Here is a 23,073-nt window from a genome sequence, read left to right as displayed (position 1 = left end):
GGTTACAGAACTCTGTATCCCACTACTCATCTTTGGTCGAGACTATATTAGCAGCTACTAGTATAACACATGCAAATCTCAGATGATAAAAAGATGATATCTCTGGTTCTGCTGCATCGATTTAGATATTTTAAAAGAAACAAAAAAAACTGTCCATCATGGGTCCGACCAAGTTGTAGTAGTGTAATGCTACATCGATGGAGTACTCTTTTAAATACATGGACAGTAAACCCCAGGATATTATGCAATTTTTCAGAAAAAAACTGGTGAAAGAAACCCTCAATGAAAAATAACGAAGCTAGGGGAAGAGTGGCTAGACAGGAAGTGACATCAGGACTTCAGTAGTTGAGAGAAACAAGCCCAAATAGAAAAATAAAACTTTTCTGTCCGTCTGTATGTCTCTTGCTTCAGTCTCAGGCAGAAGCTCATTACAGAGGCAGTCGTCACGCCAAGAAGCTCAAGTCTCAGGAGAACAAGACCAAGGCCAAGCTGTCAATCACTGGAGAGACCAATGGGAGCATCACAAGTCCAGTTTGCCCCGCCCCTGCTGTCTCAGCTAACAGCAGCACCAATCAGCACACAGGTTGATTTTAATAACACAGATCTGAATACTATTTATGTTACTGATGGTGTTTTTATTTTGGGGTGAGTTTGGTTTTTATATCACATGGTGTTTTTAATTTCTTCCTCCTCTATTTCCTTCTCTTCTTCTTCTTCGTCTTACCTGTCTTTCCTTCAGATCTCTTATCTAGCCTCATGGACTCCTTTCCTCTCAAACCCTTTGTCCTCCCGTCATCCTCCCCTCTCTCCTCCACCTCCCCCTCCTCTAGCAGACCAGGCAGTGAGCCTCCTCCCTCCAGTCCTCCCACCGCTCTCCCCGCCCCGGGCCTCTTCTCCTCCTCTTCCTCCTCTTCCCCATCTTCCAAGGCCTCTCCGCCTCCCCCTCCTCCAGCTCCTGTCACCACCTCTTCATCCCCTGCTGCTGCTCCTCCTCCTCCTTCCCAGGCCTCCTCCCAGAATGCTCCCCTCTCAGTGGAGTCGGAGGAGGAGAAGGCGAAGAAGCTGCTGTACTGCTCTCTGTGTAAAGTCGCCGTCAACTCTCTGTCTCAGCTGGAGGCTCATAATGCAGGTGAGGATGAACGGGATGATGTATGGAAAGACATGGTTTCATCTGTCACCATTTATCATCTCTTCATGATTTATTCGCCAAGTCTGTTTTCTTTTTATAGACCCACCAACTTTTTCACCTCAGCCAAGCGTAAAAACTTATTTGCTGTATTTTGATTTTGATTTTTTTTTTCTTTTTTTTTTTCTGATTAGCAGCCAAATGTCATATCTCAGATTTTGGTCCGTTCAGCAAGTTTCAAGTCTGTGCAGTTTGATGTACACAGCAATAAACTGAAACTAGTGAGCTTGAAGGAAGGGAATCTATCTTAAAAGTGATGCATGATTTTAAAAATGTGCAACAAGAATTGAAGGGTTTGTGATTGTCATTAAGTCTCTTGTTTCATAGAAGTTTTGTTTCTGTGCGTCTCTGTTTGCAGGTTCAAAGCACAAGACGATGCTGGAGGCTCGGAGCGGCGCCGGACCAATCAAGGCCTACCCTCGAGCCGGAGCCAAGCTCAAGACCGGCAGCAGCTCTGTACTGAAGGGCTCCGGCCTGCAGAACAAAACCTTCCACTGCCAGATCTGTGATGTCCATGTCAACTCTGAGATCCAACTCAAACAGGTAGAAACACAGCGGGCACATAGCATTATTCTAATGTTACTTTATACGGACCCAAGTATGTTAAAAAGTAAAACAAAATTACTTCTATTCTATTGTCAAAATTTGAATGTCTCTACAGATATGTCCTGGGTTTAACAATAAAAGTACTATAAATATGCATACTATTTTAACTATTTACTTCCTTATTTATTTATTAAACTTTTTTGCCTGGCCGCTTCCCAGAGGAGCTTAAAGTGAGCGATGGACATAAATGGAAGTTCCAGCACATAGATTTTGAAAGCTATCTCAAACTTTTTCATGTCAAAGACGTCCAAAATCGATGTCCAATAGACCACAGACCATGGATGTACAAGAGGTTGTGTCCTGTGCTTATGCCCTACGTGTTTGTAAATAGCCTACAACTACATTCTGTTGACCTCATGCTACCAGCGCTACTAGCTACTGGCCGATAGCTGGTTGTTTGGGAACAGAGATGTTAATACATCCACCACGGTACAGGCTTACAGCATACAGTCCATGGGTGTATTATAAGATAATACAAGTGATGAATTAAAGCTAATATGTCCATTATTACAGCCACGTACAGCTAGAGGGAAGCTGGCAGAACTGGATATGTCATATCAGCGTGCAGCGTGTATATTGTGGATACATACACACTTCGGACACTCAAAATGTTGCACAGTAATTATAGAGTGCTACATAGTCGGCTAAATGTGATTTCGGACAAAGCCATAACAATGTGATATAATAGTAATGGTGAGAACCACAGAAAAATATCAGTGTATGTTTGTTGTTGTTGTTGCAGCACATCTCCAGCAGGAGGCACAAGGATAGAGTGGCAGGAAAACCCAGCAAACCCAAATACAGCCCTTATAACAAACAGCAACGCAGCTCACTCACTGTAAGTGTCTCTCTACCACTCTCTCTCTCTCTCTCTCTCTCTCTCTCTCTCTTCAATTCAAATTTTAATTTGCTTTATTGGCATGAATCCTAATTAAATACAGTATTGTGCAGATCAAAAAACGCATCAATGAAATAGATAAATGCTGCGATAAATCAATAATGGGGAACTGTAAGAAATCATTTTAGAATAAATTATTATTTGTTCCTGAATTCATTAATTAATACGTTTATTTGCTTTTGCATTTATTCTACCCTGTTTTTTTTTTTTTTAATCTTTCCTTTCATTGTTTCCTCACCTGCTTGTTTCCTTCCTTTCCTGGTCTTCTCCTCTTTTCTCCTCTCACCTCCTTCTTTCCTCTTCTTGTCTCCTCTCCTCTCCTTGTTTCCTCTCCTTTCCTGGTCTTCTCACCTTTTTTCCTCTCCTCTCTTTATCTCCTCTCCTCTCCTCTCCTCTCCTCTCCTCTCCTCTCCTCTCCTCTCCTCTCCTCTCCTCTCCTCTCCTCTCCTCTCCTCTCCTCTCCTCTCCTTGTTACCTCTCTTCTTCACTCCCTTTTCTCCTCTCCTCTCCTTATCTCCTCTCCTTCTTTCCTCTCACTTCCCCCTCAGAAGGAGTTGATGAAGCCCTCCCTCTCCCCGTCCTTCCTCTCTACTCCCTTTGCTCCTCCGCCCTCCTCCCTCACTTCCACCATTTCGCTCCCTCCCGCCACTCTCTCCTGCTCCCCCCTCCTCACTTCCACCTCCTCACCCCTCACCCAAACCATCTCTCTCCACACTCGCCCTCCGGCACCCTCGCCCCTCTTCACAGCCTCCTTCCTGCGTCCGGCTCCTGGACCAATCAGAGCGAGCCAAGGATCGATCCTCTTCGCACCCTACTGATGGCAGCGTTGGCAGTGGGGAGTCGAACCGGCGACCTCTGACCTCTGACCTCCTGTTTGTTGGAGTGACAGAAGAGACATCAGTTCTGACACAATGGCTGCAGGGATTCAAACCTGCAACCTTCTCACCTGACTGAGGCTTCAAAAGAAGACTTGAGAGTACAGAACCTCCTTCTCCTCCTTCTGTCTAGATCTTCTTCTCGGGTCCAAAATTTCACAGTTGACCCGACAGCAACCTCTGATGATTTTATCCAAATCAGAACAGAACAGAGGCTGAAAAGTTCACACAAATCCTGGAAAACCTGGGATTTTCTAAACACAGTCATGGGAAAGTCCTGGAAAAATTACAGATTGCGCCGAAATTTCTAGAAAGCAATAAGTGGGGAAAAAGAAATCAGTGTGCAGCTCTTTTGTCGACCTCATTTGTCATTTTGATGCTCCAGATTCAGCTCATTCAAAACATCCAACTTAAAGAAAAATAAGTGAAACATTCAACTTGTGCATGGAAACATAGAGAATATTTATATTTTTCTTTCTTTGACGTTTTTACCAAAAGAAGAACTCCAAAGTACCTCGTCATGAATGGCAAATGACTCTTTATGGCAGCCTGAATCTACTGAAAATAAAGCTGGAGTTTGTTTTTTATATATTTTGGTTTGATTGAGATAACAAGAATCAGAACTAGGATTCGTGAGGAACCGGAATCGACAAGCAGAATCTAAAAAAATATCTCAACGATCCCCGAAACCTGCTCCTGGTTAAAATCCTCTGATTTTCAGGCTAAAGATGCAGCTTGTATTGAGACCAGACACAAAGGTGAACAAGAAAGTCTGGACTCGGTTCTGGTCTATTTGGGTCGGGTGCTCAGAGTTTGGACGGGGTTATTTCTGCCTGAACAAATCCCCTCTGAACACAGACGTTCTTTCTTCCGCTTGCTGCAGAAGCTAGCCATGAACGAATACTGCAGATGTCTTCATGTCATATCAACACTGGACTGTGGTGCCACGGATGTCCTCCTTCAGACATCCCTGCGCTAATGTTCAACTTGTTCCTAATGTACAGCATCTCGAGCAAACAAACTGGTTGAGCAAGAGAAATGAAACTAGAGACCATCCTGTGATGGGATCTCACCAGCACAACGCCAAATTGGGCCAGGGGTGTAAATTGGGGGGCCAAATGGCCCCTTCACCACTTCCTACCCCCCTACTTCCGCTGCCCTTGCTTGGACCACACCCATTTGCAAGCTTGGCCTTCATTTTGATGTCAACCACACACCTGCAAAGTTTCGTGACTGCATCTTGCACGGTTACGACACTATCGCGGTGACAAAATCTGTCCACAGACATATTAACACCTGGAAAAGTACTCAAAACTGCTTCTGTGGTAGTACAGTAGGCGTCTCCAGGACCACATGATATCCCATAAAAAGACCAACAATGTGTTCATCCCTCAATACTTTCTGACTTCCTGTCCATGGCTCTCAGCCCCAAGCCCCTTTGGTTCGTACTGAAGACATAAATCTTTAAAAGTGGTACACAAATTTACAGTTTCAATTTTATAAAATGCTCAGAAATTTCATAAAACAGCTAAACGCTGTTGTTTTTAGCAAATGTTACTCAATCAGGAGGAAATAGTGCATTTGTTGGGGTCTATTTTCAGTTTGATGTCCAGACCAAACTTAAAATATACCTTCTGTGTCATCTCCATACATTCTGGTCTCCATGTTGTTTCACTGCCAGCCAGGTATGTAGTTCTGGTCAACACTAAATCCTTTTAATTGTAATTTATTCTTTTTGTTTTGCCTAAAAAAAATCAAATTTGAATATGTTTAGACAAAAAAAAGAACCAAATCAGCTTTAAAAATGTGTAATATGTTTGAATTGATAGCATGTCACCCTCCTCAAAATCCCCAAAATATGACCAAGTGCATCACATATCCTCAATGGTGGCTACAGCCCTGCTGTGGAATAAACAGGAATTACCCTTTAATGGAGCAGCGATAAGAGTCTAAACTAGCTGAACTTCCTCTTTTGGATCTATGGCAACATAAAAATCCAGGTGAAAATCAGTTTTAACAGGTCCGCTCCTTCTGGTAAAACTCCTCAAAACTCCCAAACAATAAGCCTTAACAGAAAGCTACATCAGGATTGATTGTTAATTCAGGGCAGTTAGTTGCTTGTTCTCGCCGCCCACTGACTCAACCTGCAGTGTGCACGGACAGAGTTTGAATTGAAGTATGAGTACGTGAACGCCTCCTCCTTATATCTGATGTCCGCATCTGCCTGAACATGCTGTTGTCTACAGTACTGGTGTGTGTTACAGACTCTGGGCCCGGCTACTCCCTGGTTTTACAGTGAAAAAGGCCTTTCGCCCTGACTGTTGCCTGGTGTGAACACTCAGTCTGTTGGTTTCAGTCTTCACCTTCCTGCTGTTACTGAATCTGACCAGAACTTTCTGGAGTTTAAAGCGTCCGAGCAGCAACTTTTACTGAACCTTTTATCACAAAGAGTCAGAGGAACTTTTGTTAAAGACTTTTAACTTAACACATCACTGGAACTTTTCACAACCTGCAACAGCAAAGGGACGCTTTTCTTAAATAAGCTTATTCACTCTCATGAGGAAAAAGGAAATAGAAAGATTTCTCCGGTTGATTTTTCTGTGCTTTAGTAAGCTATTTTACAGTGTATGTTGTAAATATTTGCCCAAAACTTTGTCACGACTTTCAAACAACAGCATGATCTGTCCATCTATCAGAAACTTTGGTCCAGAGTCATCACACGAACCCTTTGGATTTGGCCTCATTACCTATCCTCTAGTGCCACCCTCAGGATACATATCACACTTTTTTAGCTTTTCAGCTACTAGTAAGGCTCTAAGAACAGCTAATAATTAGAATTTTATGTGTGACAAAATAATCCTCCACTTACTAGCTTTATTCTGAGCATTCAACTGCATCTCTCTCTGACTTCGAATGTGAATGTCCTCAATGAGCATTCTCTGGCTGTCCACAGACTCCTGGGCGATGACCTTTGAACTCTCCCCAGTCAATGCTGTTTTATTGTTATTATATATTAATATTTATTTATATTTTTTATTATGACAAGGCCTATTTTGGACCAAGTTAAACTCACCGCTTATAATTACATATTGACTGTCGACATCTAGGAACAGAGAAAATCACTATGTGGGGGAGTGAATACATGCAGCCTGCCAGACAATTACTTTACATTAAAGGGCTCAAATGCTCCATTTTTACAGATAATACTTTGAGTTCTTTATAAAAAAAAAAATTTTTAAAAACGAGAGCAAAACAGATCTCCGACCCAGGCTTAAAAATAAATCATCTGAGGGTTTGAAAAGGTTTTTTTCAAACAAAGAAAATGTCACATTTAAGTGGCTATAAGTGTGTCACTACCTTGCTAGCTTTTATGGCTCCACTGACTCCTTTAGACACTAAATGGCAGCTCCATCCCTGAGATGTCATTGACCATAATCAACGTCACTGCCATCTTACAGGGTCGTAAGTCACTGTGCGATCCTGTAAGATGGCAAACATCCCACACCGCACTGTGGGAAACTGCACAAGCAATAATAATAATAAAAAAAACTCATTATCTGAAATAAGAAAATGTTTAAATCATAAGTTTATGAGGGAAGGAAATATATATATATAATTGTGCAGATACCTGTATTTTTACAGTCCAAATCAAATACAACAGCATTAATTGATTAATTGAAAATTTGAAATCACACTGGACATTGATATTGATCTGTTCAGACAGCCTCTCCAGCATGAACTAAATACTCAAGTTCTTAATGCAGTTTGCAGCCATCAGCGAGACTTCAAAAAATTTGGTATTGTCACATCTGTGCTGCCAGTGTAAAAACTATGAAGCGATAAGTTTGTCTAATATCCGACTCGTGTTTTGTTTAAATTTTGTTAGTGTCCGTTTTGGTTTTGTGTTCATCATCCACTCCGTGTAACAGACTTAGGTCATGTGATGAGGCCTGGACTAGCTCCAGCCGCTAAAGAAGGGTATGAGATGTGGTTGAAAGCTCAGAAGAAAAGCTCATGAGTGGACCTTTGAGTTAAGATCATTTTGGCATACAAACTGAATTTCCTATTGTGGGTGTAATGAACACTGCAGCCTCTAGGGGGCACTAGTAGAACTTTCCAACGTTGGTTTGGTGTTAGCTAACAAACATTTTTAGACCCCCATGTAGTTCAACTTAAAATGATCAGGTGGTTGTTTGACGGTCGTGAAAGAGCTTCGCAGAACCAGGAGAAACCATAGAAAACTCCACACGTTAAAGTTAAAGAGGAGGTGTCAAAGCTCCTTCTCCATGATGATGTAACAGGACGGTTTGTTGGGAGTCCACTTCCGTCTGAGGGCTCTTCTCTGATTGGCCATCAGCAAATTAAATAATTGAACCAGTCGGCTCAACTGAGGAAGAGACGCTTGTTCCGCTCTGTGATCTGTTCATTAAAAGGCATCTGACGAAATGAAAAAAATGAAAAGGCATTGAATCTAATTGGCTGGAGTAGAATTGAAGGATAAGTTCCCAGTTAATTTACAGCCAGTATGGACAGGAGGAACAATTACAGTGACCAATAACTCTTGAAATTAACATATGGGCATGTGAGTGTTGTTTTAGGACTTTTTTTTATTATTTAAAGGAAGCACTTTTTTTAAAATCTACAAATAAACGTGACAACAACACCTGCTGTTTTTTAAATACAAAAACATATTTATAAGCCGTTATTTAATTAGTAAGATACATTTCAAAGCACTTTTGAGAATTTAAATTTATTTATTTGTCTAATGAGCCGCGCACAAAAGTAATTTTGTATAATAATTTATTTTATTTTTAATTTAATAGTATTTTTTTTCAATAGTCAGTCAAATTAAATGTCGTTTAGTATTTCTTACTACGAAGTCCCCATTTAAACATTTTGGATTTGACACCAGTCAAACTTTTCTGAACCGTTTTAGAAATAAGTGCCAAAGAACATGACAATGAGAAGACACTTGCTCTTGAACACATTAAGGAAAACTAGACAGCTACAAGACTGGATCAGAAAAAGCAGAAATATTAATAATACAACCAGAAATTGTCCGATTAACTGGCGGTTATTTTCTATGGTTTCAAATGGTTGATATATTTCCTCTTCCTGCCTCTTCCTGAAGAACTTGAAGCATCTCAGTCTTCCAATAATGAACAAACAGGTTTAAGGACATTATGTGTGTGTGTGTTTATCTATGCAGTATTTTGGTCGCACAGTGCAGTAACTGTTATCCGTCTCATCAACATGCAAACTGTAATAAGAAGACAAAGTGTCAAATCAAATGTTGATGATGCTGATTAAACCTCCGAACACGAAGCTCTGAACTCTCCAACTAAACTTCCTCCTCCTCTGTCCGATGATGTCATCACGATGCAATAATGTACAGATCAGCTGCTGCTTTTCTATTCGCTCTGCTTCCTTATCAGCAATACTGAGGCCTGAGAGTCTTGATACTGGAGTCCATGTGTTACATACTGGACTGAAACAAACAGGGATGCACTGTTTGAATTGAAGAGTTATTTGACATGACATGACATAAACTTTTCATTTTTTGTTTTAACTGTTGAAATGTTTTTGATGAAAACTGAGATTGTGAGTGTGTGTGAATGTGTGTGTGAATGTGTGTGTGTGTGTATTCTCTCCATGCTTGGAATGAACCATCTGATTTAATCACTTTACTTCCAAAATAAAAGCTAATTTTCCATTATGTAAACACTGAATAATTTAAGTGTGTAAAGGAGCAGTTCACCCAAACTGCTGCACACAGGTCTCCACTCTGAACTAGACAGGAGTTGTTTTTAACACATCTAATATATTGTTTAGTTGGAAAGTTATTTCCACCTGCAGGTATTGAATACGAAATTTAACTTTCAAAGTTTTAAACTGTAAATCAAATTTAAAAAAAAAAAATTCCAGTACATATATTTGAAAGAATAAATCCAGATTTTGAAAACCCAAGTCTAAACTCAGTTCAGTTTTCTGGGACATCATTTCAACTCATCTTCACTATTCAAACCTCTCACAGATTATTTTGAATGGAAACGGGTGAATTGCTTAACAAATGGAATCAAGATGTTGATAATAAAACGAGAAACAGTTCAGAGTTGAAAATAGACAGATATTTCTTTTAGACTTTAGCTCAGAACAGCAACATCTAATCGTCCTCATACGTGTTTCAAAGTGACACTTCCTGCTTCAGAGAACCTCCATCCACATCTTTATGTACAGTACTTATTCTCTGAGCTTGTTTTTTATGATCATTATGATGCAAATATGCAAACGCAAACTTGTCAGGTTGAGATTATGTAACATTTCTCTCCTTATCATTTTATTTCTGTAACTTTGTTCTATTTGTTTTCATTAAAAAAAATGCTGAACGTACATTAGTCCTGTATTCTTTTTAAATAAAGATATTAGCTGATTTGATTTTTGGTACAGCTCTGAGGCATTGACCTCAGTACTTTAGAGAACTGTAAGTTAGCACTGAATACTTTGTCGGATTCTTAGTCTTGTTTACATCACGATCAGATCTACCCTTGCTTGATTTAAGTCATCAACAAAAATATGTTAAATAGTATTCATGAGGTCTAAAAGACACAGATGTGACATTAGCGAGTCTCGTGAAACCTAGGAGTAAAATGTGAGTATCTACAATTTTGAGGTCCTTGTACTTTACTTGAGTATTTCCATTTATGTTACTTTTTACTTCTACTTGACTACACGTTGGAAGCCAATATTGTACTTTTTACTCCACTACATTTATCTGACAGCTTTTGTTGTTAGTTACTTTTCAGCTTCAGATTATTAATACAAAATATAAATCAACTAATAAATGCTGATGTATTATTGTATTATTATTATTAAGCTAACCGGCTGTATATGAAGTGGATGGAATTAACTCCACCTTTACCAGCTGCAACATTAAAGGGATGAACACATTAATGCATCACCAATTTATAATATAGCCTACAAAGTGATATAATATACGTTATTCTGAAATGGGCCATTCTGCATAATGAGTTTGTTTAATACTATATTTCGTGCTATATTTCGATGCTAATACTTATATACTATTTACTTAAAGGTCCAGTGTGTGTAGGGTCTGGCGGTATCTAGCAGTGAGGTGAGGAGACTGCAACCAACTGAAGCCTCTCCCATGTGCCAAGCGTGTTGGAGAGCTACGGTGGCCGACGCAAAAACACGAATGGCCCTCTCTCCATCTGGAGCAGAGCCACTGCGTAGAGTATGTGTGGGAATTGATTGATGAAGCAAGAGAGAGAGAGAGTGGCGGCAAAGGGAGCGAGTAACGTTATCGACTCCGGCCCAAGCAGGAAAAGTTAACAGTGTTTGGTTTGTCCGTTCTGGGCTACTGTAGAGACATGGTGGTGCAACATGGCGAACTCCGTAGAGTGAGGACCGACTCCGTTTGTAGATATAAACGGCTCATTCTAAGGCAACAAAAACACAACAATTCTTATTATCAGGTGATTATACACTAAATAAAACATACTTATTAATATTATATCCCATTTTTGCCAATAGATCAAGCAAGTTGTTACACACCGTTCCTTTAAGGAGGATATTGGATGGACTTTTACTTGTAACACAGTATTTTTATTGCTACTTTTACCTAAGTAAATGATCTGAGTACTTTTTCCACCACTGATGTCGAACCTCAACGACTCTCACAGGACCTCAAAAGATTCCTTTGTTACTATAATAAGTCTCATCTCATGTCCACTAGAGGACACTTAACCCACATCAACATGAAGGCACACGTTGACTCGTGAATGACGGACGTGAAAAAGGAAAACTGTTACTCTAAAGCTGCTTTGACTCGCAAGCACAGACAGTGTGTTTAGGGTTAATGTGAAGAAGAGCTGCAGAAATTGTAACAGCTGCTGCAAAAATATCCAAGAAACTACCATTTCTGACCTTTTCCTTCTTAGTCGAAAGAAGTTACTCCCTGACATATTTCCAATCAACACAGTAACGTTTTCACTGAACCACAGCGACACGTTGAAACCATTCTTCCCACAGAGCCTTGGAGGGATAACACAGTGAGTACTGATTGGAAACCGTTCGCTCTCATCCTCCTCCCTCTTCTAGTTAGTCAGAATCTGCAGACTGTTTTTCTAAGAACTGTCAAAGGATCATTTGTGCTTGTAACAGAGTCCGAGTCTGTGTTGTTGGTTTTGGTCTTGATCTCATTTCAGGAAACCAGATTAAATGTTTATTTAATGTGCAACTTCCAACAAACTCAAAGTGATTACAATGTGGTAGTTTTGACCACCAAAAAATATTTGAATGCAGCTTGAACATCATCTGAAGAGAAAGAAAAACGCTGAGTCAGTCTGCTGCACCTGAACAAACTGGTACCAGTGAGGTCACCGAACAGGAAGGAGAGGCACAGAGAGAGAGAGAGAGAGAACTGGACTGGACTGGAAGCTTTAAACTGGTTTAATCATTTACTGAACACTCAGTATCTCCGGATCTGTGGAAATAAATGATCGCGCCAGTTAAAAGGTGACGAGGAGTTTTCACTTCAGTGTCATCCAGCTCGCACCTGTCATGAGCCTGTAAATCATGACATCTCACACAGGCAGCCTACAGACACACATTGACTGACCTTCTGTGAGACGTTTACATGAAAGAAAGAAGCCAGATCATTGTGAGAAGTCAGCTTGGGGTATGGCATAATGTTAATTAATGAGGTTATTTTCCTGAGAAAGACCAAATGTAACCTGATTTGACACTGTAGCTTTAGCTCCCAATTTGTTTGTTTTCAGCTGGGTCACAGAGGAGAATCACACAGTCTTGTTTGGCCTTAAATGTTGAGACTTGTATCTTTACTGCTTTAAGTAAAGCCTTCAAATCACGTTTAACACCCACTGTGAAAAGGAAACAACTTAATTAATACTGAACTTCCAAGGAACTGAGTCCCTTTAAATGATCAGGGGTCATTTAATGGACTTGACTACATTTAATCTGAGTATTTTAATAATCATTAATAATAATACCGTTAATTATGAATAATATGCATAAATGTCCCTTATTAAGAAGTTCCTTAATTACTCCATGAAGAATCAATCTCTTATAAACCCTGATATTTGCAGCTGTGATATTTTAAGGAAGAATTCATCCAGTAAACGTTATTTATAAACCGCCTTTCGAAACCACAAGGTTACAAGGTGCTGTACAACGCAAACATTGAAGAAAAATAGAAAGTTAAAAACAGGAAATAACAATATAAAAACAATAAAACCTACACAGAAGGTAAACACACATTACAGGACAAAGACCTTAAAAAACAGGTCAGTTTTTAACAACTCTGCGTTTTTTATAACTAGGGGAAGACGGCTCCGGAGGGTGGGAGTCACAACTGCAAAAGCTCAGTCACCTCAGACAGCCGAAGACCTTGGTCAGTAGGGACACAATAATTCAGAAATATAAAGTGGGGCCAGCCCGTAGAGCTTTATAGGTAATTAAAGCTGCAGTTGGTAACTTTGAGCAAATATGATTAAAATGTTATTTTTATAAAACAGTCACTATATCCTGACAATAGTGTATGAGACAGATAATCTATGAAAACAAATCATGTTCCTCTGTGTCCTCCTAGTGCTCCTATTGACATTTGCAATATTCCACTGCACCCGAAGGAAAACAACCAATCAGAGCCGAGTAATCTCTAAAGTAGCCGTCAATCAATGCTTGCGAAACTTGTGAACTCTGATCAAACTGTCAAACTAGGCAGCGCTGATTAGAAATAGAAAAGAAAAGAAAAAAAAAACACGTACTGCAAAAGTCATGAATCATAAATAGAAAATAGAAAAAATTCCAATAAAAGTCAAACTGTATGTCTTTAGAGATCTGGGTTACTCCCTTTTTCTTCATTTAGTCACAATAATCTTCATGTTTACCTTTTAAAAGGGACACAGTGTTTCTCCCCGCACAGCTCTCTCTCTCTCTCTCTCTCTCTCTCTATTTCTGATATGAAGTATACATTTTTACCAACATGAGGAGTTGCAACAAGTAGTTGAACTATGAGCACGAACAGAGAAGAGAAGGAGGAGGAGGAGAAGGATGAGAGGGTGAGGAGGAGAGGCCAGGAAGAGGAGAGGTGGAGTTCTTTTGTCTTGTCTGGGATAAGGTGTGAAGCCTCAGAGAGATCCTGCAGAGCGAAGCTGACAACTGCTGCAACAGGAGTATTAACAGTATTGGTATTCAGACTGAGGGACAAAATATTTGCAGTATTTATAGACGGGAGAATTATATTTGTAGCTGTTGTACTTGTAGTAACAGAGGGTCTAAATGTAGTTCTAAAATTATTTGTAGTTTTTAGATAGATCTTCTTTGTGTATTTACAGTCAACCTGATTGTCAGTTGCTTCAGTGGTACAGAATAGAGTATAAGTAGAGTCCAGTATGCAGGACTACGAGGAGTCACTGTCGTTCCTGGGGACCTGGGGCCCGTTCCAGAGGAGAGTCTTCGTCTTGCTCTGTCTCACCACCATCCCATGTGGATACAACCTCCAGTGCGTCAACTTTCTGCTGGCTATCCCCCCCCACCACTGCCACATCCCCGCCCACAGCAACCTGAGCCAGGACTGGATCCAGGCCAGCATCCCAGTACAGGTCAGAACTGGCCTGTTGTTCAAAACTGAATGAAAATAAAGGAAAGTGAAAAAAAAGGAATTCTTACATGTGACATTTAAGGATTTCATTTCATCATCTGTCTTTAATCAATGAATTCATTATTTTTTTTAAATGCAATCAAACTAATTTTACTCCCTTGAATTGACTTTTGAAAATTCCATTTATTAACACACAAGTCTTCTAAAATACGTCATTTTCCCAGAACGACACTTAGAAGTGTTTTCTGATCTGACACCCCCGTCAGCAGCATTTGTCTGTGACTTCCAACACTGTCACACGAAAGATCATTTTGGTTAAAATTACTAGGTTAGGGGACCTTCAACATCATGGTTACAATAAAAGGCATTCACTTATGAACCTATTTCCCAAACCGAAATTCTGTTTATCGCAGTGATGTCTTCTTGTTCTCCGTTACAGTTTCTGTTTGATCCACAATTAAAGCTGCAATCTGTAACTTTGAGCAAATATGATGAAGTTATTTGTATAAAACTGTCACTATATCCTGACAGTAAACTACTATTTATTTTATCAGATGCTCATGTTACAGCATACATGACAGTAAATAAAATAAAACAATTTGCAAATATAATGTTTTTCTCTAAATCTAGTCGAATGCTGAGACATAACACAGCTGATGTCTGTGTACGAGTGAAGGATTTCAAATATTTGAAAATGCAGTCAGCTAATAATTTACTATACAGCTTTGGATCCGGGCTGTGATCCTCATGCAGGTTAGAACTGGTCTAGTTTGATCTGATGTGGTCTACTTCGGTGCAGCCTACCTCCTGTTGTTGCATTCGGAAATAATGACGATGCTGTTTTCCTGGTCAGCAGGTGGCTGGGCAACCGGAGAAGAGCAGTTGTAGCCGGTATGAACTGGACCTGGTGCAGAACCTGTATGTCTCTGGAAACAGATCCAGCCTGGATCTGGTCCACAACCTGACAAGTCCAGAGATCCTCCTCTCCAGCCTGAAGCAGGAGGGCTGTAAAGATGGATGGACTTACAGTACTGAGCACTACGAGTCTACTGTAGTCAGTGAGGTACTGAGCTACTGCTGTTACAATTGTTACTATGGAATTTATTACTGCATCTACTGCTTCCATTGGTTACCCCCCAATTCCCTCCATCTGTTTGGCACAGTCTAGACTCCAGACTGTTATATAAGAAACCAGTCTGTTCAGAACAACTTCCGTCAGCAAAAACACTGCGGGGTCGTGACCTGTGTCAGTGGCCACCAATCATTGCCTCAGATAACAAAACTGGAAATGACTGGATTGGTGTCTCCTGCATGTTTCAGCTATCTGTGTGGTGTAATTCCACAACTTCTGCTGCACAGATAACACAATGCACAATAAATGTATGTTTTTGTTAGCTAGCTTTTAGTCAGATTATTTTTTATGTGCAAATACAAAAAAGGAACAGCTGTATTTCAATTTCTGTTCTGCTATTCTACTTTGTCCCATATACACAAACTACTTTTGACCAGGTTTTGACTTCTGAGTTCACTGAGGAAGGGGTGATAAAATTAAGTATACTCAATGCTGTGATGTGAGGGTACAAACTGCACCCGCTTTCCTTTTGAGGGGTTAAGACACGCCCAGCTGTGCCTATCGTCGGCTCATTTTCCGAAACCAGTTTAGAATAACAATCACAGCACAGCACGAGCCTTTTCTCTTTTTTCTGTGGATTTGAAATTAAGCCATCAGCACATTACTGAATCAGTGTTAATGACAATGATTGATAAGTGATAATGATTATCTGCCGATTGCAATGTGCTTGACTGAGCTAACTTGCTAATTCCACCATTCATGCTAGTTCTATACAAAATACTAGAAGTGCACCCCACCCCTCCAAAACAATTCCTTCAGATCCATCGCGGACTTTTGGAGTAATCCTCCAAACGGACAAACCAACAAACCAACAAACAAACCAACGCCGGTGACAAAATAACCTCCTTCCTAGGCCTTCGGCCTTGGCGGAGGTAATAAAAAGCACCACATGAACCGCTGGGCTTGGTCTACGTTACTTTAACATTGCGACCGGTCAAAGGACTCTGGGGTCCCTGACTGCTGGTGACCAAGGGAACTAGTCTTTAGGGATTTTTCCAGTTCGTGCTTTTAATGTCTGTTTGCTGTGTAAATCCGTGTTGCATTCACATGTTTGCTATATTTTCCAGTATCTATGTATGCTGTATTTTTCCAGTTTATATTTTTATGTTTGCTGCAGAATTCCCATATGTCCCTTGTCTTCCAGTTTAACCTGGTGTGCAGTGACCAGTGGAAACAGCCTCTGAGCTCTCTTATGTACTTCCTGGGAGCACTGGTCGGATGCTTCGTCTCTGGACAGATCTCTGACCGGTACTTTTCAGTTCAGTTCAAACTGTTTCCTGTAGCCGCTCTTCTAAGCTGCTACAGAGTTAGCTCCAGATGTAGAATGTTATGCCAAAGTATGTCTGGTAGTTAGCTGTGAGCTAACCAAGCATTGACCAAAGAGATGATGAAGCTCTGCTACACAACATGGAAAAAAAGGAAGTGTATCGCAAAAACTTGACATAATTTTGAGGTTTGGTTAGCTGAAAGATATTATTAATCATCCTAAAATTTTGAGATATAGATTTTTTAGAACATTAAAAAATACGAAGATTTCCAGGTTTGCCCTGAAATTGGACGACCAACAATACAATACATTCCTATTTTTAATTAATTTCTGAATAAAGGATCATTTATGCTGCTGTTGTGGCTGACACCACTCTGTTGTATCTGTACTTAAGGTTTGGCAGGAAGCCTGCACTGTTTGGTGCCATCGCCACGCTGAGCATCTTCAGCAGCGCTATGGCCTTCGCTCCGTCGTGGCCCATCTTCACCGTGCTCCTCTTCATGATGGGCATGGGTCAAATAACCTGCTTCATAGTTGCATTTGTACTGGGTATGGCTTTTTCATTTTCATGATACTGTGACTGCTGACTTTTATCCTCGACTCCACCGGTTGCATGCTAAAGTGTTATTGTTCTGCTGTTGATCTCAATGGAGTCTCATTGGAGGACAGAATGAGACCATGTCCACACCAATGAGGACGCATTTGAAATTCCATCTTCTGTTTGTTTTGGCCTTTTACAGATACGAAGTCAGTGCTTTGCCTGACACTTTTTAAACATTTTCCCCACAGGTTCAGAGATCCTGTTCGGTTCAACCAGAGTTCTCTTCTCGAGCCTGTGCATGCCTTGGACCTACGGGTTAGGTTTAATTCTGCTGCCTGTCACTGCCTACCTGGTCAGGAGCTGGAGACACCTGTCACTGGCCTTGGCTGTGCCAGGCCTGGCCTGTATCCCCCTCTGGTGGTAAGATGACCTCAGTACACTATGAAAATATATCTGTCTACTCAAGGAACTCCCTACTGCATGTAAAAGAGCAACTTAACACCCTACACATATTTGGAAAATACATTTAAAGCCAGGCCCAAGACTCAAGGTTAGCATCTTGTATTTTGGAGCATGGAGTAAATTTTTCACAACTTTTTGCCATGCTTCTCAGATCATTTGTAACCTGGGTCGACTCCATAATCATTCCCACCAAAGCTTGATGAAGAACCAGTGTGATCCTTCTCCAATTTCCACCAAAACATTTTTAACTGTCTGTCTATCAGGCTGATTCCAGAGTCTCCTCGCTGGTTGGTTTCTCGTGGCCGTTTTCAGGAAGCAGAAATCTTGCTGAGGTCAATGGCTCTGGAGAACCGAGTGGAAGCTCCACATGTCATCTTCCCTTCAGCCAACGTAAGAACATCAAACCTCAGCCTTGACCCACACACTAAAGGATGGTAGACATTGTACTGCAGTTTCTGTCTCTCCACAGGTTGAAAAAGCAACAAGTGAGAAGGCAGAGTCCCTCAGCTTCCTGGACCTCCTGAGGACAGCAAACATTCGACATATAACACTTATTCTGTGGATGATGTGGTGAGTTAAAGCACTTTTCCATCACTAGAATTTCCCTGAAATTCAGGAGGAGGAGCTGCAATGAGGAGAGGCAATAGAAATGTTCCCAATCCCGTATTTTATTCTATAACACTTTCATATTGTTGCTGTAATCAACGTTTAAGTCTCGTTCTCTTGTTGTTTGCAGGTTTTCTTTCTCAGTAAGTTACTTTGGATTGTCATTCAACATGTCTGGTCTCTATGGCAACCCCTTCATCAACTACTTCCTGGTGTCGGTTGTTGAGCTCCCAGCGTACGCTGCCAGCTGGCTGACAGCACGAAGTCTTCCTCGCCGCTTGTCGTATATCAGCTTCACCCTGCTGGGGGCACTAGCTCTTCTCCTCATCGCGGTCACTCTGAACAGTGAGTGAGACTAGCACAAATTAGTTGTAAATGGACTTGGACTTGCATTTATATAGCACTTTTCTAGTCTTCCGACCATTCAAAGCGCTTTACACTACATGTCAGCATTCACCCATTCACACACACATTCATACAAGGTGCCCATCAGGATCTAATCTAAATACTCATTCGCACACCGATGGCTATTTGGGAGCAATTTGGGGTAAAGTATCTTGCTCAAGGACACATCGGCATGTGACCCGGAGCAGCCGGGGATCAAACCACCAACCTTCTGATTGGTGGACGACTTACTTTACCCTCTTAGCCACAGCCGCCCCCACTGCTTTCTTTCTTTTTTATAACAAGAATAACGTTAAAATAATTTCATCTTGTTGAATAAAATTGAAACAATTAACCATTTTCAGCACAATCGATTGTTTACTAAGCCCAACCCCCCTTAGTTGCTTTTGCTATGCCTGTCAGGGATTTCCTTTTTTGCACACTACATGTGTTTAACAAGGATAACAGATGCAGATTTACCATCAAATTTTTTTTTCATTTTAAACAATAGATCCTTGTTTTTAGACAGAGGTACACAAAAAGTCAGCATCCTCACTTGATGATCCGTATAGAAGACATGGGAAAAAAGGAGCAGCATTTGTTCTTAAATGCAAAGTTGTGCCAGTAAGCCCTTACAGTGCATGTATTATAAAGTGTAATTAGGGATTTTTCTAACGTAACCTGTAGTCCCACAAAATAATGTAGTTAGCTATTGCTCTTCAGCTTTGGAACTAATGCTAGGTTCCTACTGTAAATTATGTAGTACGCTGGGTGGCCACACATGCTAATGATGGCAGTTCACATTACAGTAGATAAACACATGGTTTAATATGCAATTTTGCTTGGGTGGTTTTGGAAAGGCTAAAAACAAGACGCCACCATCCAAACTCTTTATATACAAAATATCTCTCATATCACAGCCCCACGCACACCACACATGTTGAGAAACACAAAGCTTGACAAGCCTGCTGGGCCTGGTTATGGTATGATCCCCTGTCCAGGATTGGGGTTTAATCAACAGTCAGAAGCTTCATAGTGATTCAGTGCTTCAGAAATATGGAGTACCACAACTGGCACGGAAATAGTAATAAAGCATTTAATTGATTAATAACGAATTGTACAATGAAAATAGGCATTAATAAATGTGTTTACTAATTAATGTATTAATCTATGAATACATGGACTAAATTACAATTTAATTAACTGTCTTAAATCAAATTAAGTAATTCATTATTTGACATTTGAATGGGCAATAAAAACAAGATTTATAAAAACAATTTGCAAATGAAATATTAATTCATCAATAAGTAGTTCAAATTAAAAAGGATTTACAGAAACACCATAAAACTAAATTCATTAATGTTATTTTAAATGATGTATTTATTGACTGTTGCATGGTGTTTTGGTAAATCCCTTTTTAATTTGAAATATTTTTGATTTCAATTGTAATTTTTTTTTTGCATAATACTTATTTTTATGCCCATTAGAATGTCAAATAATTAAATACTTTGTAATTTAGTCCATGTATTCCTGCAATTAAATGCTTTATTACTATTTCCGTGACTTTTGTGGTCCTCCATACAGAAATGCTTAATTTCCCGATCACTAATTTGCAGCTCTCCTACCTCCCTACAGGTCAACCAGCTCTCACCCTGATCCTGGCACTGCTGGGTAAATTTGGCATTCTGGCTGGCGCCGGGGTGTTGTACGTGTACACTGGTGAGCTGTCTCCCACAGTCATCAGGAGCACAGCAATGAATTCCTGTGCCATGTTAGGCAGAGTGGGGTCCTCTGTTTGCCCATACCTGCTGCAGCTAGGTGAGACCTTTCACTTCATACATTATACTGTGGACTATATAGAGTATATATAATAACTTATTACAAAAAATAATTGTTGTAGTAGTGCTACCGCCAATATCAGCTGATGTAGTAGCTGCAAGGCTGCTCTTGTGATGCTTTCAGTTCTGGCTTTTAAAGGGTCAGTTCACCCAAATGACAACAAAAAAAAAATCATATTTTCTCAGTTGCCCTCAGTTGAATCTAATGATACAGATAGATTTGGTTTTATTGGGTGAGATTTTGAGATATTTATCTTCTTTTTTGTATTTTGGATGGATTTAATGCCCATAAAGATCTGTATCGGACAAAGTATGAGCTCACCGATCTGGTCTGATATTGTCTCCAGCTGTGTTGAATCAGTGCCTGCCGTGGATCGTTGTGGGTTCTCTGTCACTGCTCAGTGTTCTGGTCAGTGTCTTCCTCCCCGAGACCTTCAGACAGCCGCTGCCCGACACCATCCAGCAGATGGCGCTCATACAGCGGTCAGTCTGCACATAGGAAAAAGTACATAGTCTACGAATCTGACTATGGATCTTTGAAATGAAGTGAACGAAACTACTTGAATACACGTCTACACAACAATATATCAGAAGAATCAGAATCAGAAACTGTTTAATTGCCAAATGGGTTTGCACATACAAGGAATTTGACTTGAAGATTTGGTGTATAACAGTAAACATAGTTCAAAAGCCAAGCGACATAATATGAAATAGAATTTTTTTTAGTATGGACTTATTCTGCGCTATTTGGTCAATTTAAAATATTGTAGGGAGGAATATTACAAGCAGAAACAGCCACACCTCCAACAGGCCATCTACACCTTTTACCATACGGTGCTGCTCGGTGGAAAAACCATAGACTGTATAAAATATGGATCCGCGGGAGCCCTGTTAAATGAGACTAGACTTGTACCGCATGCTCGCATAAGACTTCTATCAAGCACAAATCAACTGAATGGAAATGGAAATAGCAGCTATACAACATTGTTACAGCACGTTTCACAACACAAACACTACATAAAGTAAGAAATGGTGAAAAGGTAATTCACTGTGTGCGCTGCCATGTTGCTATGACGTCAGGTGTGTTTATGTCGGCGAACGAATGGCCGTTCCATTGTACTAGGTTGTTTTTTTCAGAGTTCAGAGTACAATGGATTGCGGCATTAATATAATTTAAATGGGTGCGATATATAAAAATCCCCTCCCCCGTACAGTTGTCATGAACAGGGATATTGGCTATAGAGACCAAAACCGTTTTTTGTACCCGGCTGTAAACATGTTTATTTCTGCTATAAAGTTGGGCATTTTAACATGGGGGTGCATGGAGATCAACTTGCTTTTGGAACCAGCCTCAAGTGGCCATGCGATGAACTGAAAGTCTTTGGCACTTCTGTGTTGGCTTCATTTCTCAGCACTGGAAGCACCGCTTGGGAAAAACACTCACAGTGTGCCAGCATGGCTTAGATCTTTGCAGCTAAGCTCTCAAAAAACAGTATTAGAGAATGAAACAGCAGGGCTGTGTTTTAAATGGATACAACAAAACAAAGCGTAGACACAAGTACAGAACCAAAAAGAAAAAATATATATGAAAGAAAAATCGAATCTATTGAATTACATATCCGTTACAAAAATGTGTTTAAAAATCTAGAACAAGATTTGTATAATGTAAAAAAAAGAAGAAACACTTAGGGGTGAAATAGGGTGAAAACACATTGTGTATGTGCAGCCTGAATAATGCAGCTCTCCTCATCTGGCTTCCAGGATCAGGTGGCCATGGGCCTCCACGCCTCCTCCAAAGGATGACGGGAAATCTGCTAAAGACCAGACTACTGCACCTGAGATCATCTGCACAACTTGCCTATAAGACTCCTGACACACGGCAAAAAAACAAAACTACGGACGACACTAAAACTGCCAAAAGCACCAAAACTATGTTCTATTTTATGAATTACATTTTAGACCTGTGAACACTGGGAGTGATGCATTCACTGGCAGTTATGAATAGTGACAACAGTTTATTGTCTTTACATACTGCAGGGACAGATCGCTGTGCAACAGTGAAACAAAAAAGGAAACTATTGCAAAGCTTCATAGAAAATAAGGAGTCACAGAATGACTGTAATTTTCTTTCATTAAAAGTCAGTAGAACTTTCAAATGGACGTTTAAAATCATACAGTAGTTTGCTTCACTTGCTGTAGATCTAGTTTACTATGTTTCCAATGATGGATTGAAACATTGGCACACTTGAGATTATAAACATGACATGAATGTGACAATCTCAGCATATACAGTATATGAAAGTGGAAAGAAATATAAATCATAAACATGAACTTTTAAGGTGGAAGTTAATTTGAATGTGAATTCTGAACAGACTCCAGGTGGTCAGAAGTGTTTTGCTCATGTAGCAGCAACAGTAGCAGAGGTGCTAACAGTAGCAAAGCTACATTATAAAATTCAGATTGGTAATATAAACTTGAATTTTTAGTTGTGTATATAAATTAAAGTATATATAAATATTGAATGTGATGAATGAATTAGTAAATCAAAATTAAGTAATTCAAAACCTCTATATGCATTATCTATATTCATTTGCTGTTTGTTGACTTAGTGTTTTCATATATAAGGCTTATAGAGT

General features: G+C 40.1%; 2 protein-coding genes across 7 annotated transcripts in view; both read left to right on the top strand.

Annotated features, from left to right (window-relative positions):
* Positions 1-8,203, top strand: part of znf385b (zinc finger protein 385B) — a 56,891-nt gene extending 48,688 nt beyond the window's left edge. For 3 of the 4 annotated variants that reach the window (XM_074658508.1, XM_074658506.1, XM_074658509.1), the window contains 5 exons: positions 412-583; positions 740-1,129; positions 1,545-1,729; positions 2,535-2,630; positions 3,239-8,203. In XM_074658508.1, coding sequence (XP_074514609.1) covers positions 412-583; positions 740-1,129; positions 1,545-1,729; positions 2,535-2,630; positions 3,239-3,508 — 1,113 coding nt within the window. In that variant the 3' untranslated portion in view covers positions 3,509-8,203. The remainder of the gene's footprint in view (positions 1-411; positions 584-739; positions 1,130-1,544; positions 1,730-2,534; positions 2,631-3,238) is intronic. The other variant, XM_074658507.1, reaches the window with a different exon arrangement.
* A 5,490-nt stretch (positions 8,204-13,693) lies between these two features.
* Positions 13,694-22,765, top strand: LOC141782332 (solute carrier family 22 member 4-like). Of its 3 annotated transcripts, none has more exons than XM_074658567.1 (11): positions 13,694-14,208; positions 15,061-15,270; positions 16,484-16,587; positions 17,001-17,155; positions 17,396-17,567; positions 17,873-17,999; positions 18,079-18,179; positions 18,346-18,560; positions 20,235-20,417; positions 20,785-20,920; positions 22,199-22,330. In XM_074658567.1, the coding sequence occupies exons 1-11, from the start codon at positions 13,999-14,001 to the stop codon at positions 22,299-22,301; spliced, it is 1,716 nt and encodes a 571-aa protein (XP_074514668.1). In that variant the 5' UTR covers positions 13,694-13,998; the 3' UTR covers positions 22,302-22,330. The 3 variants fall into 3 exon arrangements, with proteins under 3 accessions (XP_074514668.1, XP_074514669.1, XP_074514670.1); XM_074658568.1 differs by having other exon boundaries at positions 13,696-14,208; positions 15,064-15,270; XM_074658569.1 differs by lacking the exon at positions 20,785-20,920 and having other exon boundaries at positions 13,696-14,208; positions 22,199-22,765.
* The last annotated feature ends 308 nt before the right edge of the window (positions 22,766-23,073 follow it).

Source organism: Sebastes fasciatus, chromosome 14 (genome assembly GCF_043250625.1).
Source record: "Sebastes fasciatus isolate fSebFas1 chromosome 14, fSebFas1.pri, whole genome shotgun sequence".
In the NCBI taxonomy this organism is placed as follows: domain Eukaryota; kingdom Metazoa; phylum Chordata; class Actinopteri; order Perciformes; family Sebastidae; genus Sebastes; species Sebastes fasciatus.
This window is presented reverse-complemented; position numbering and strand designations above follow the sequence as displayed.

Bases quoted from the DNA above. Each gene is read 5' to 3' on its own strand.
- LOC141782332 (XM_074658567.1), top strand. From the start codon at position 13,999: ATGCAGGACTACGAGGAGTCACTGTCGTTCCTGGGGACCTGGGGCCCG. The intron at 18,561-20,234 runs GTGAGTGAGACT...ACCTCCCTACAG, and splicing joins CATCGCGGTCACTCTGAACA to GTCAACCAGCTCTCACCCTG. The intron at 20,418-20,784 runs GTGAGACCTTTC...TATTGTCTCCAG, and splicing joins CCCATACCTGCTGCAGCTAG to CTGTGTTGAATCAGTGCCTG.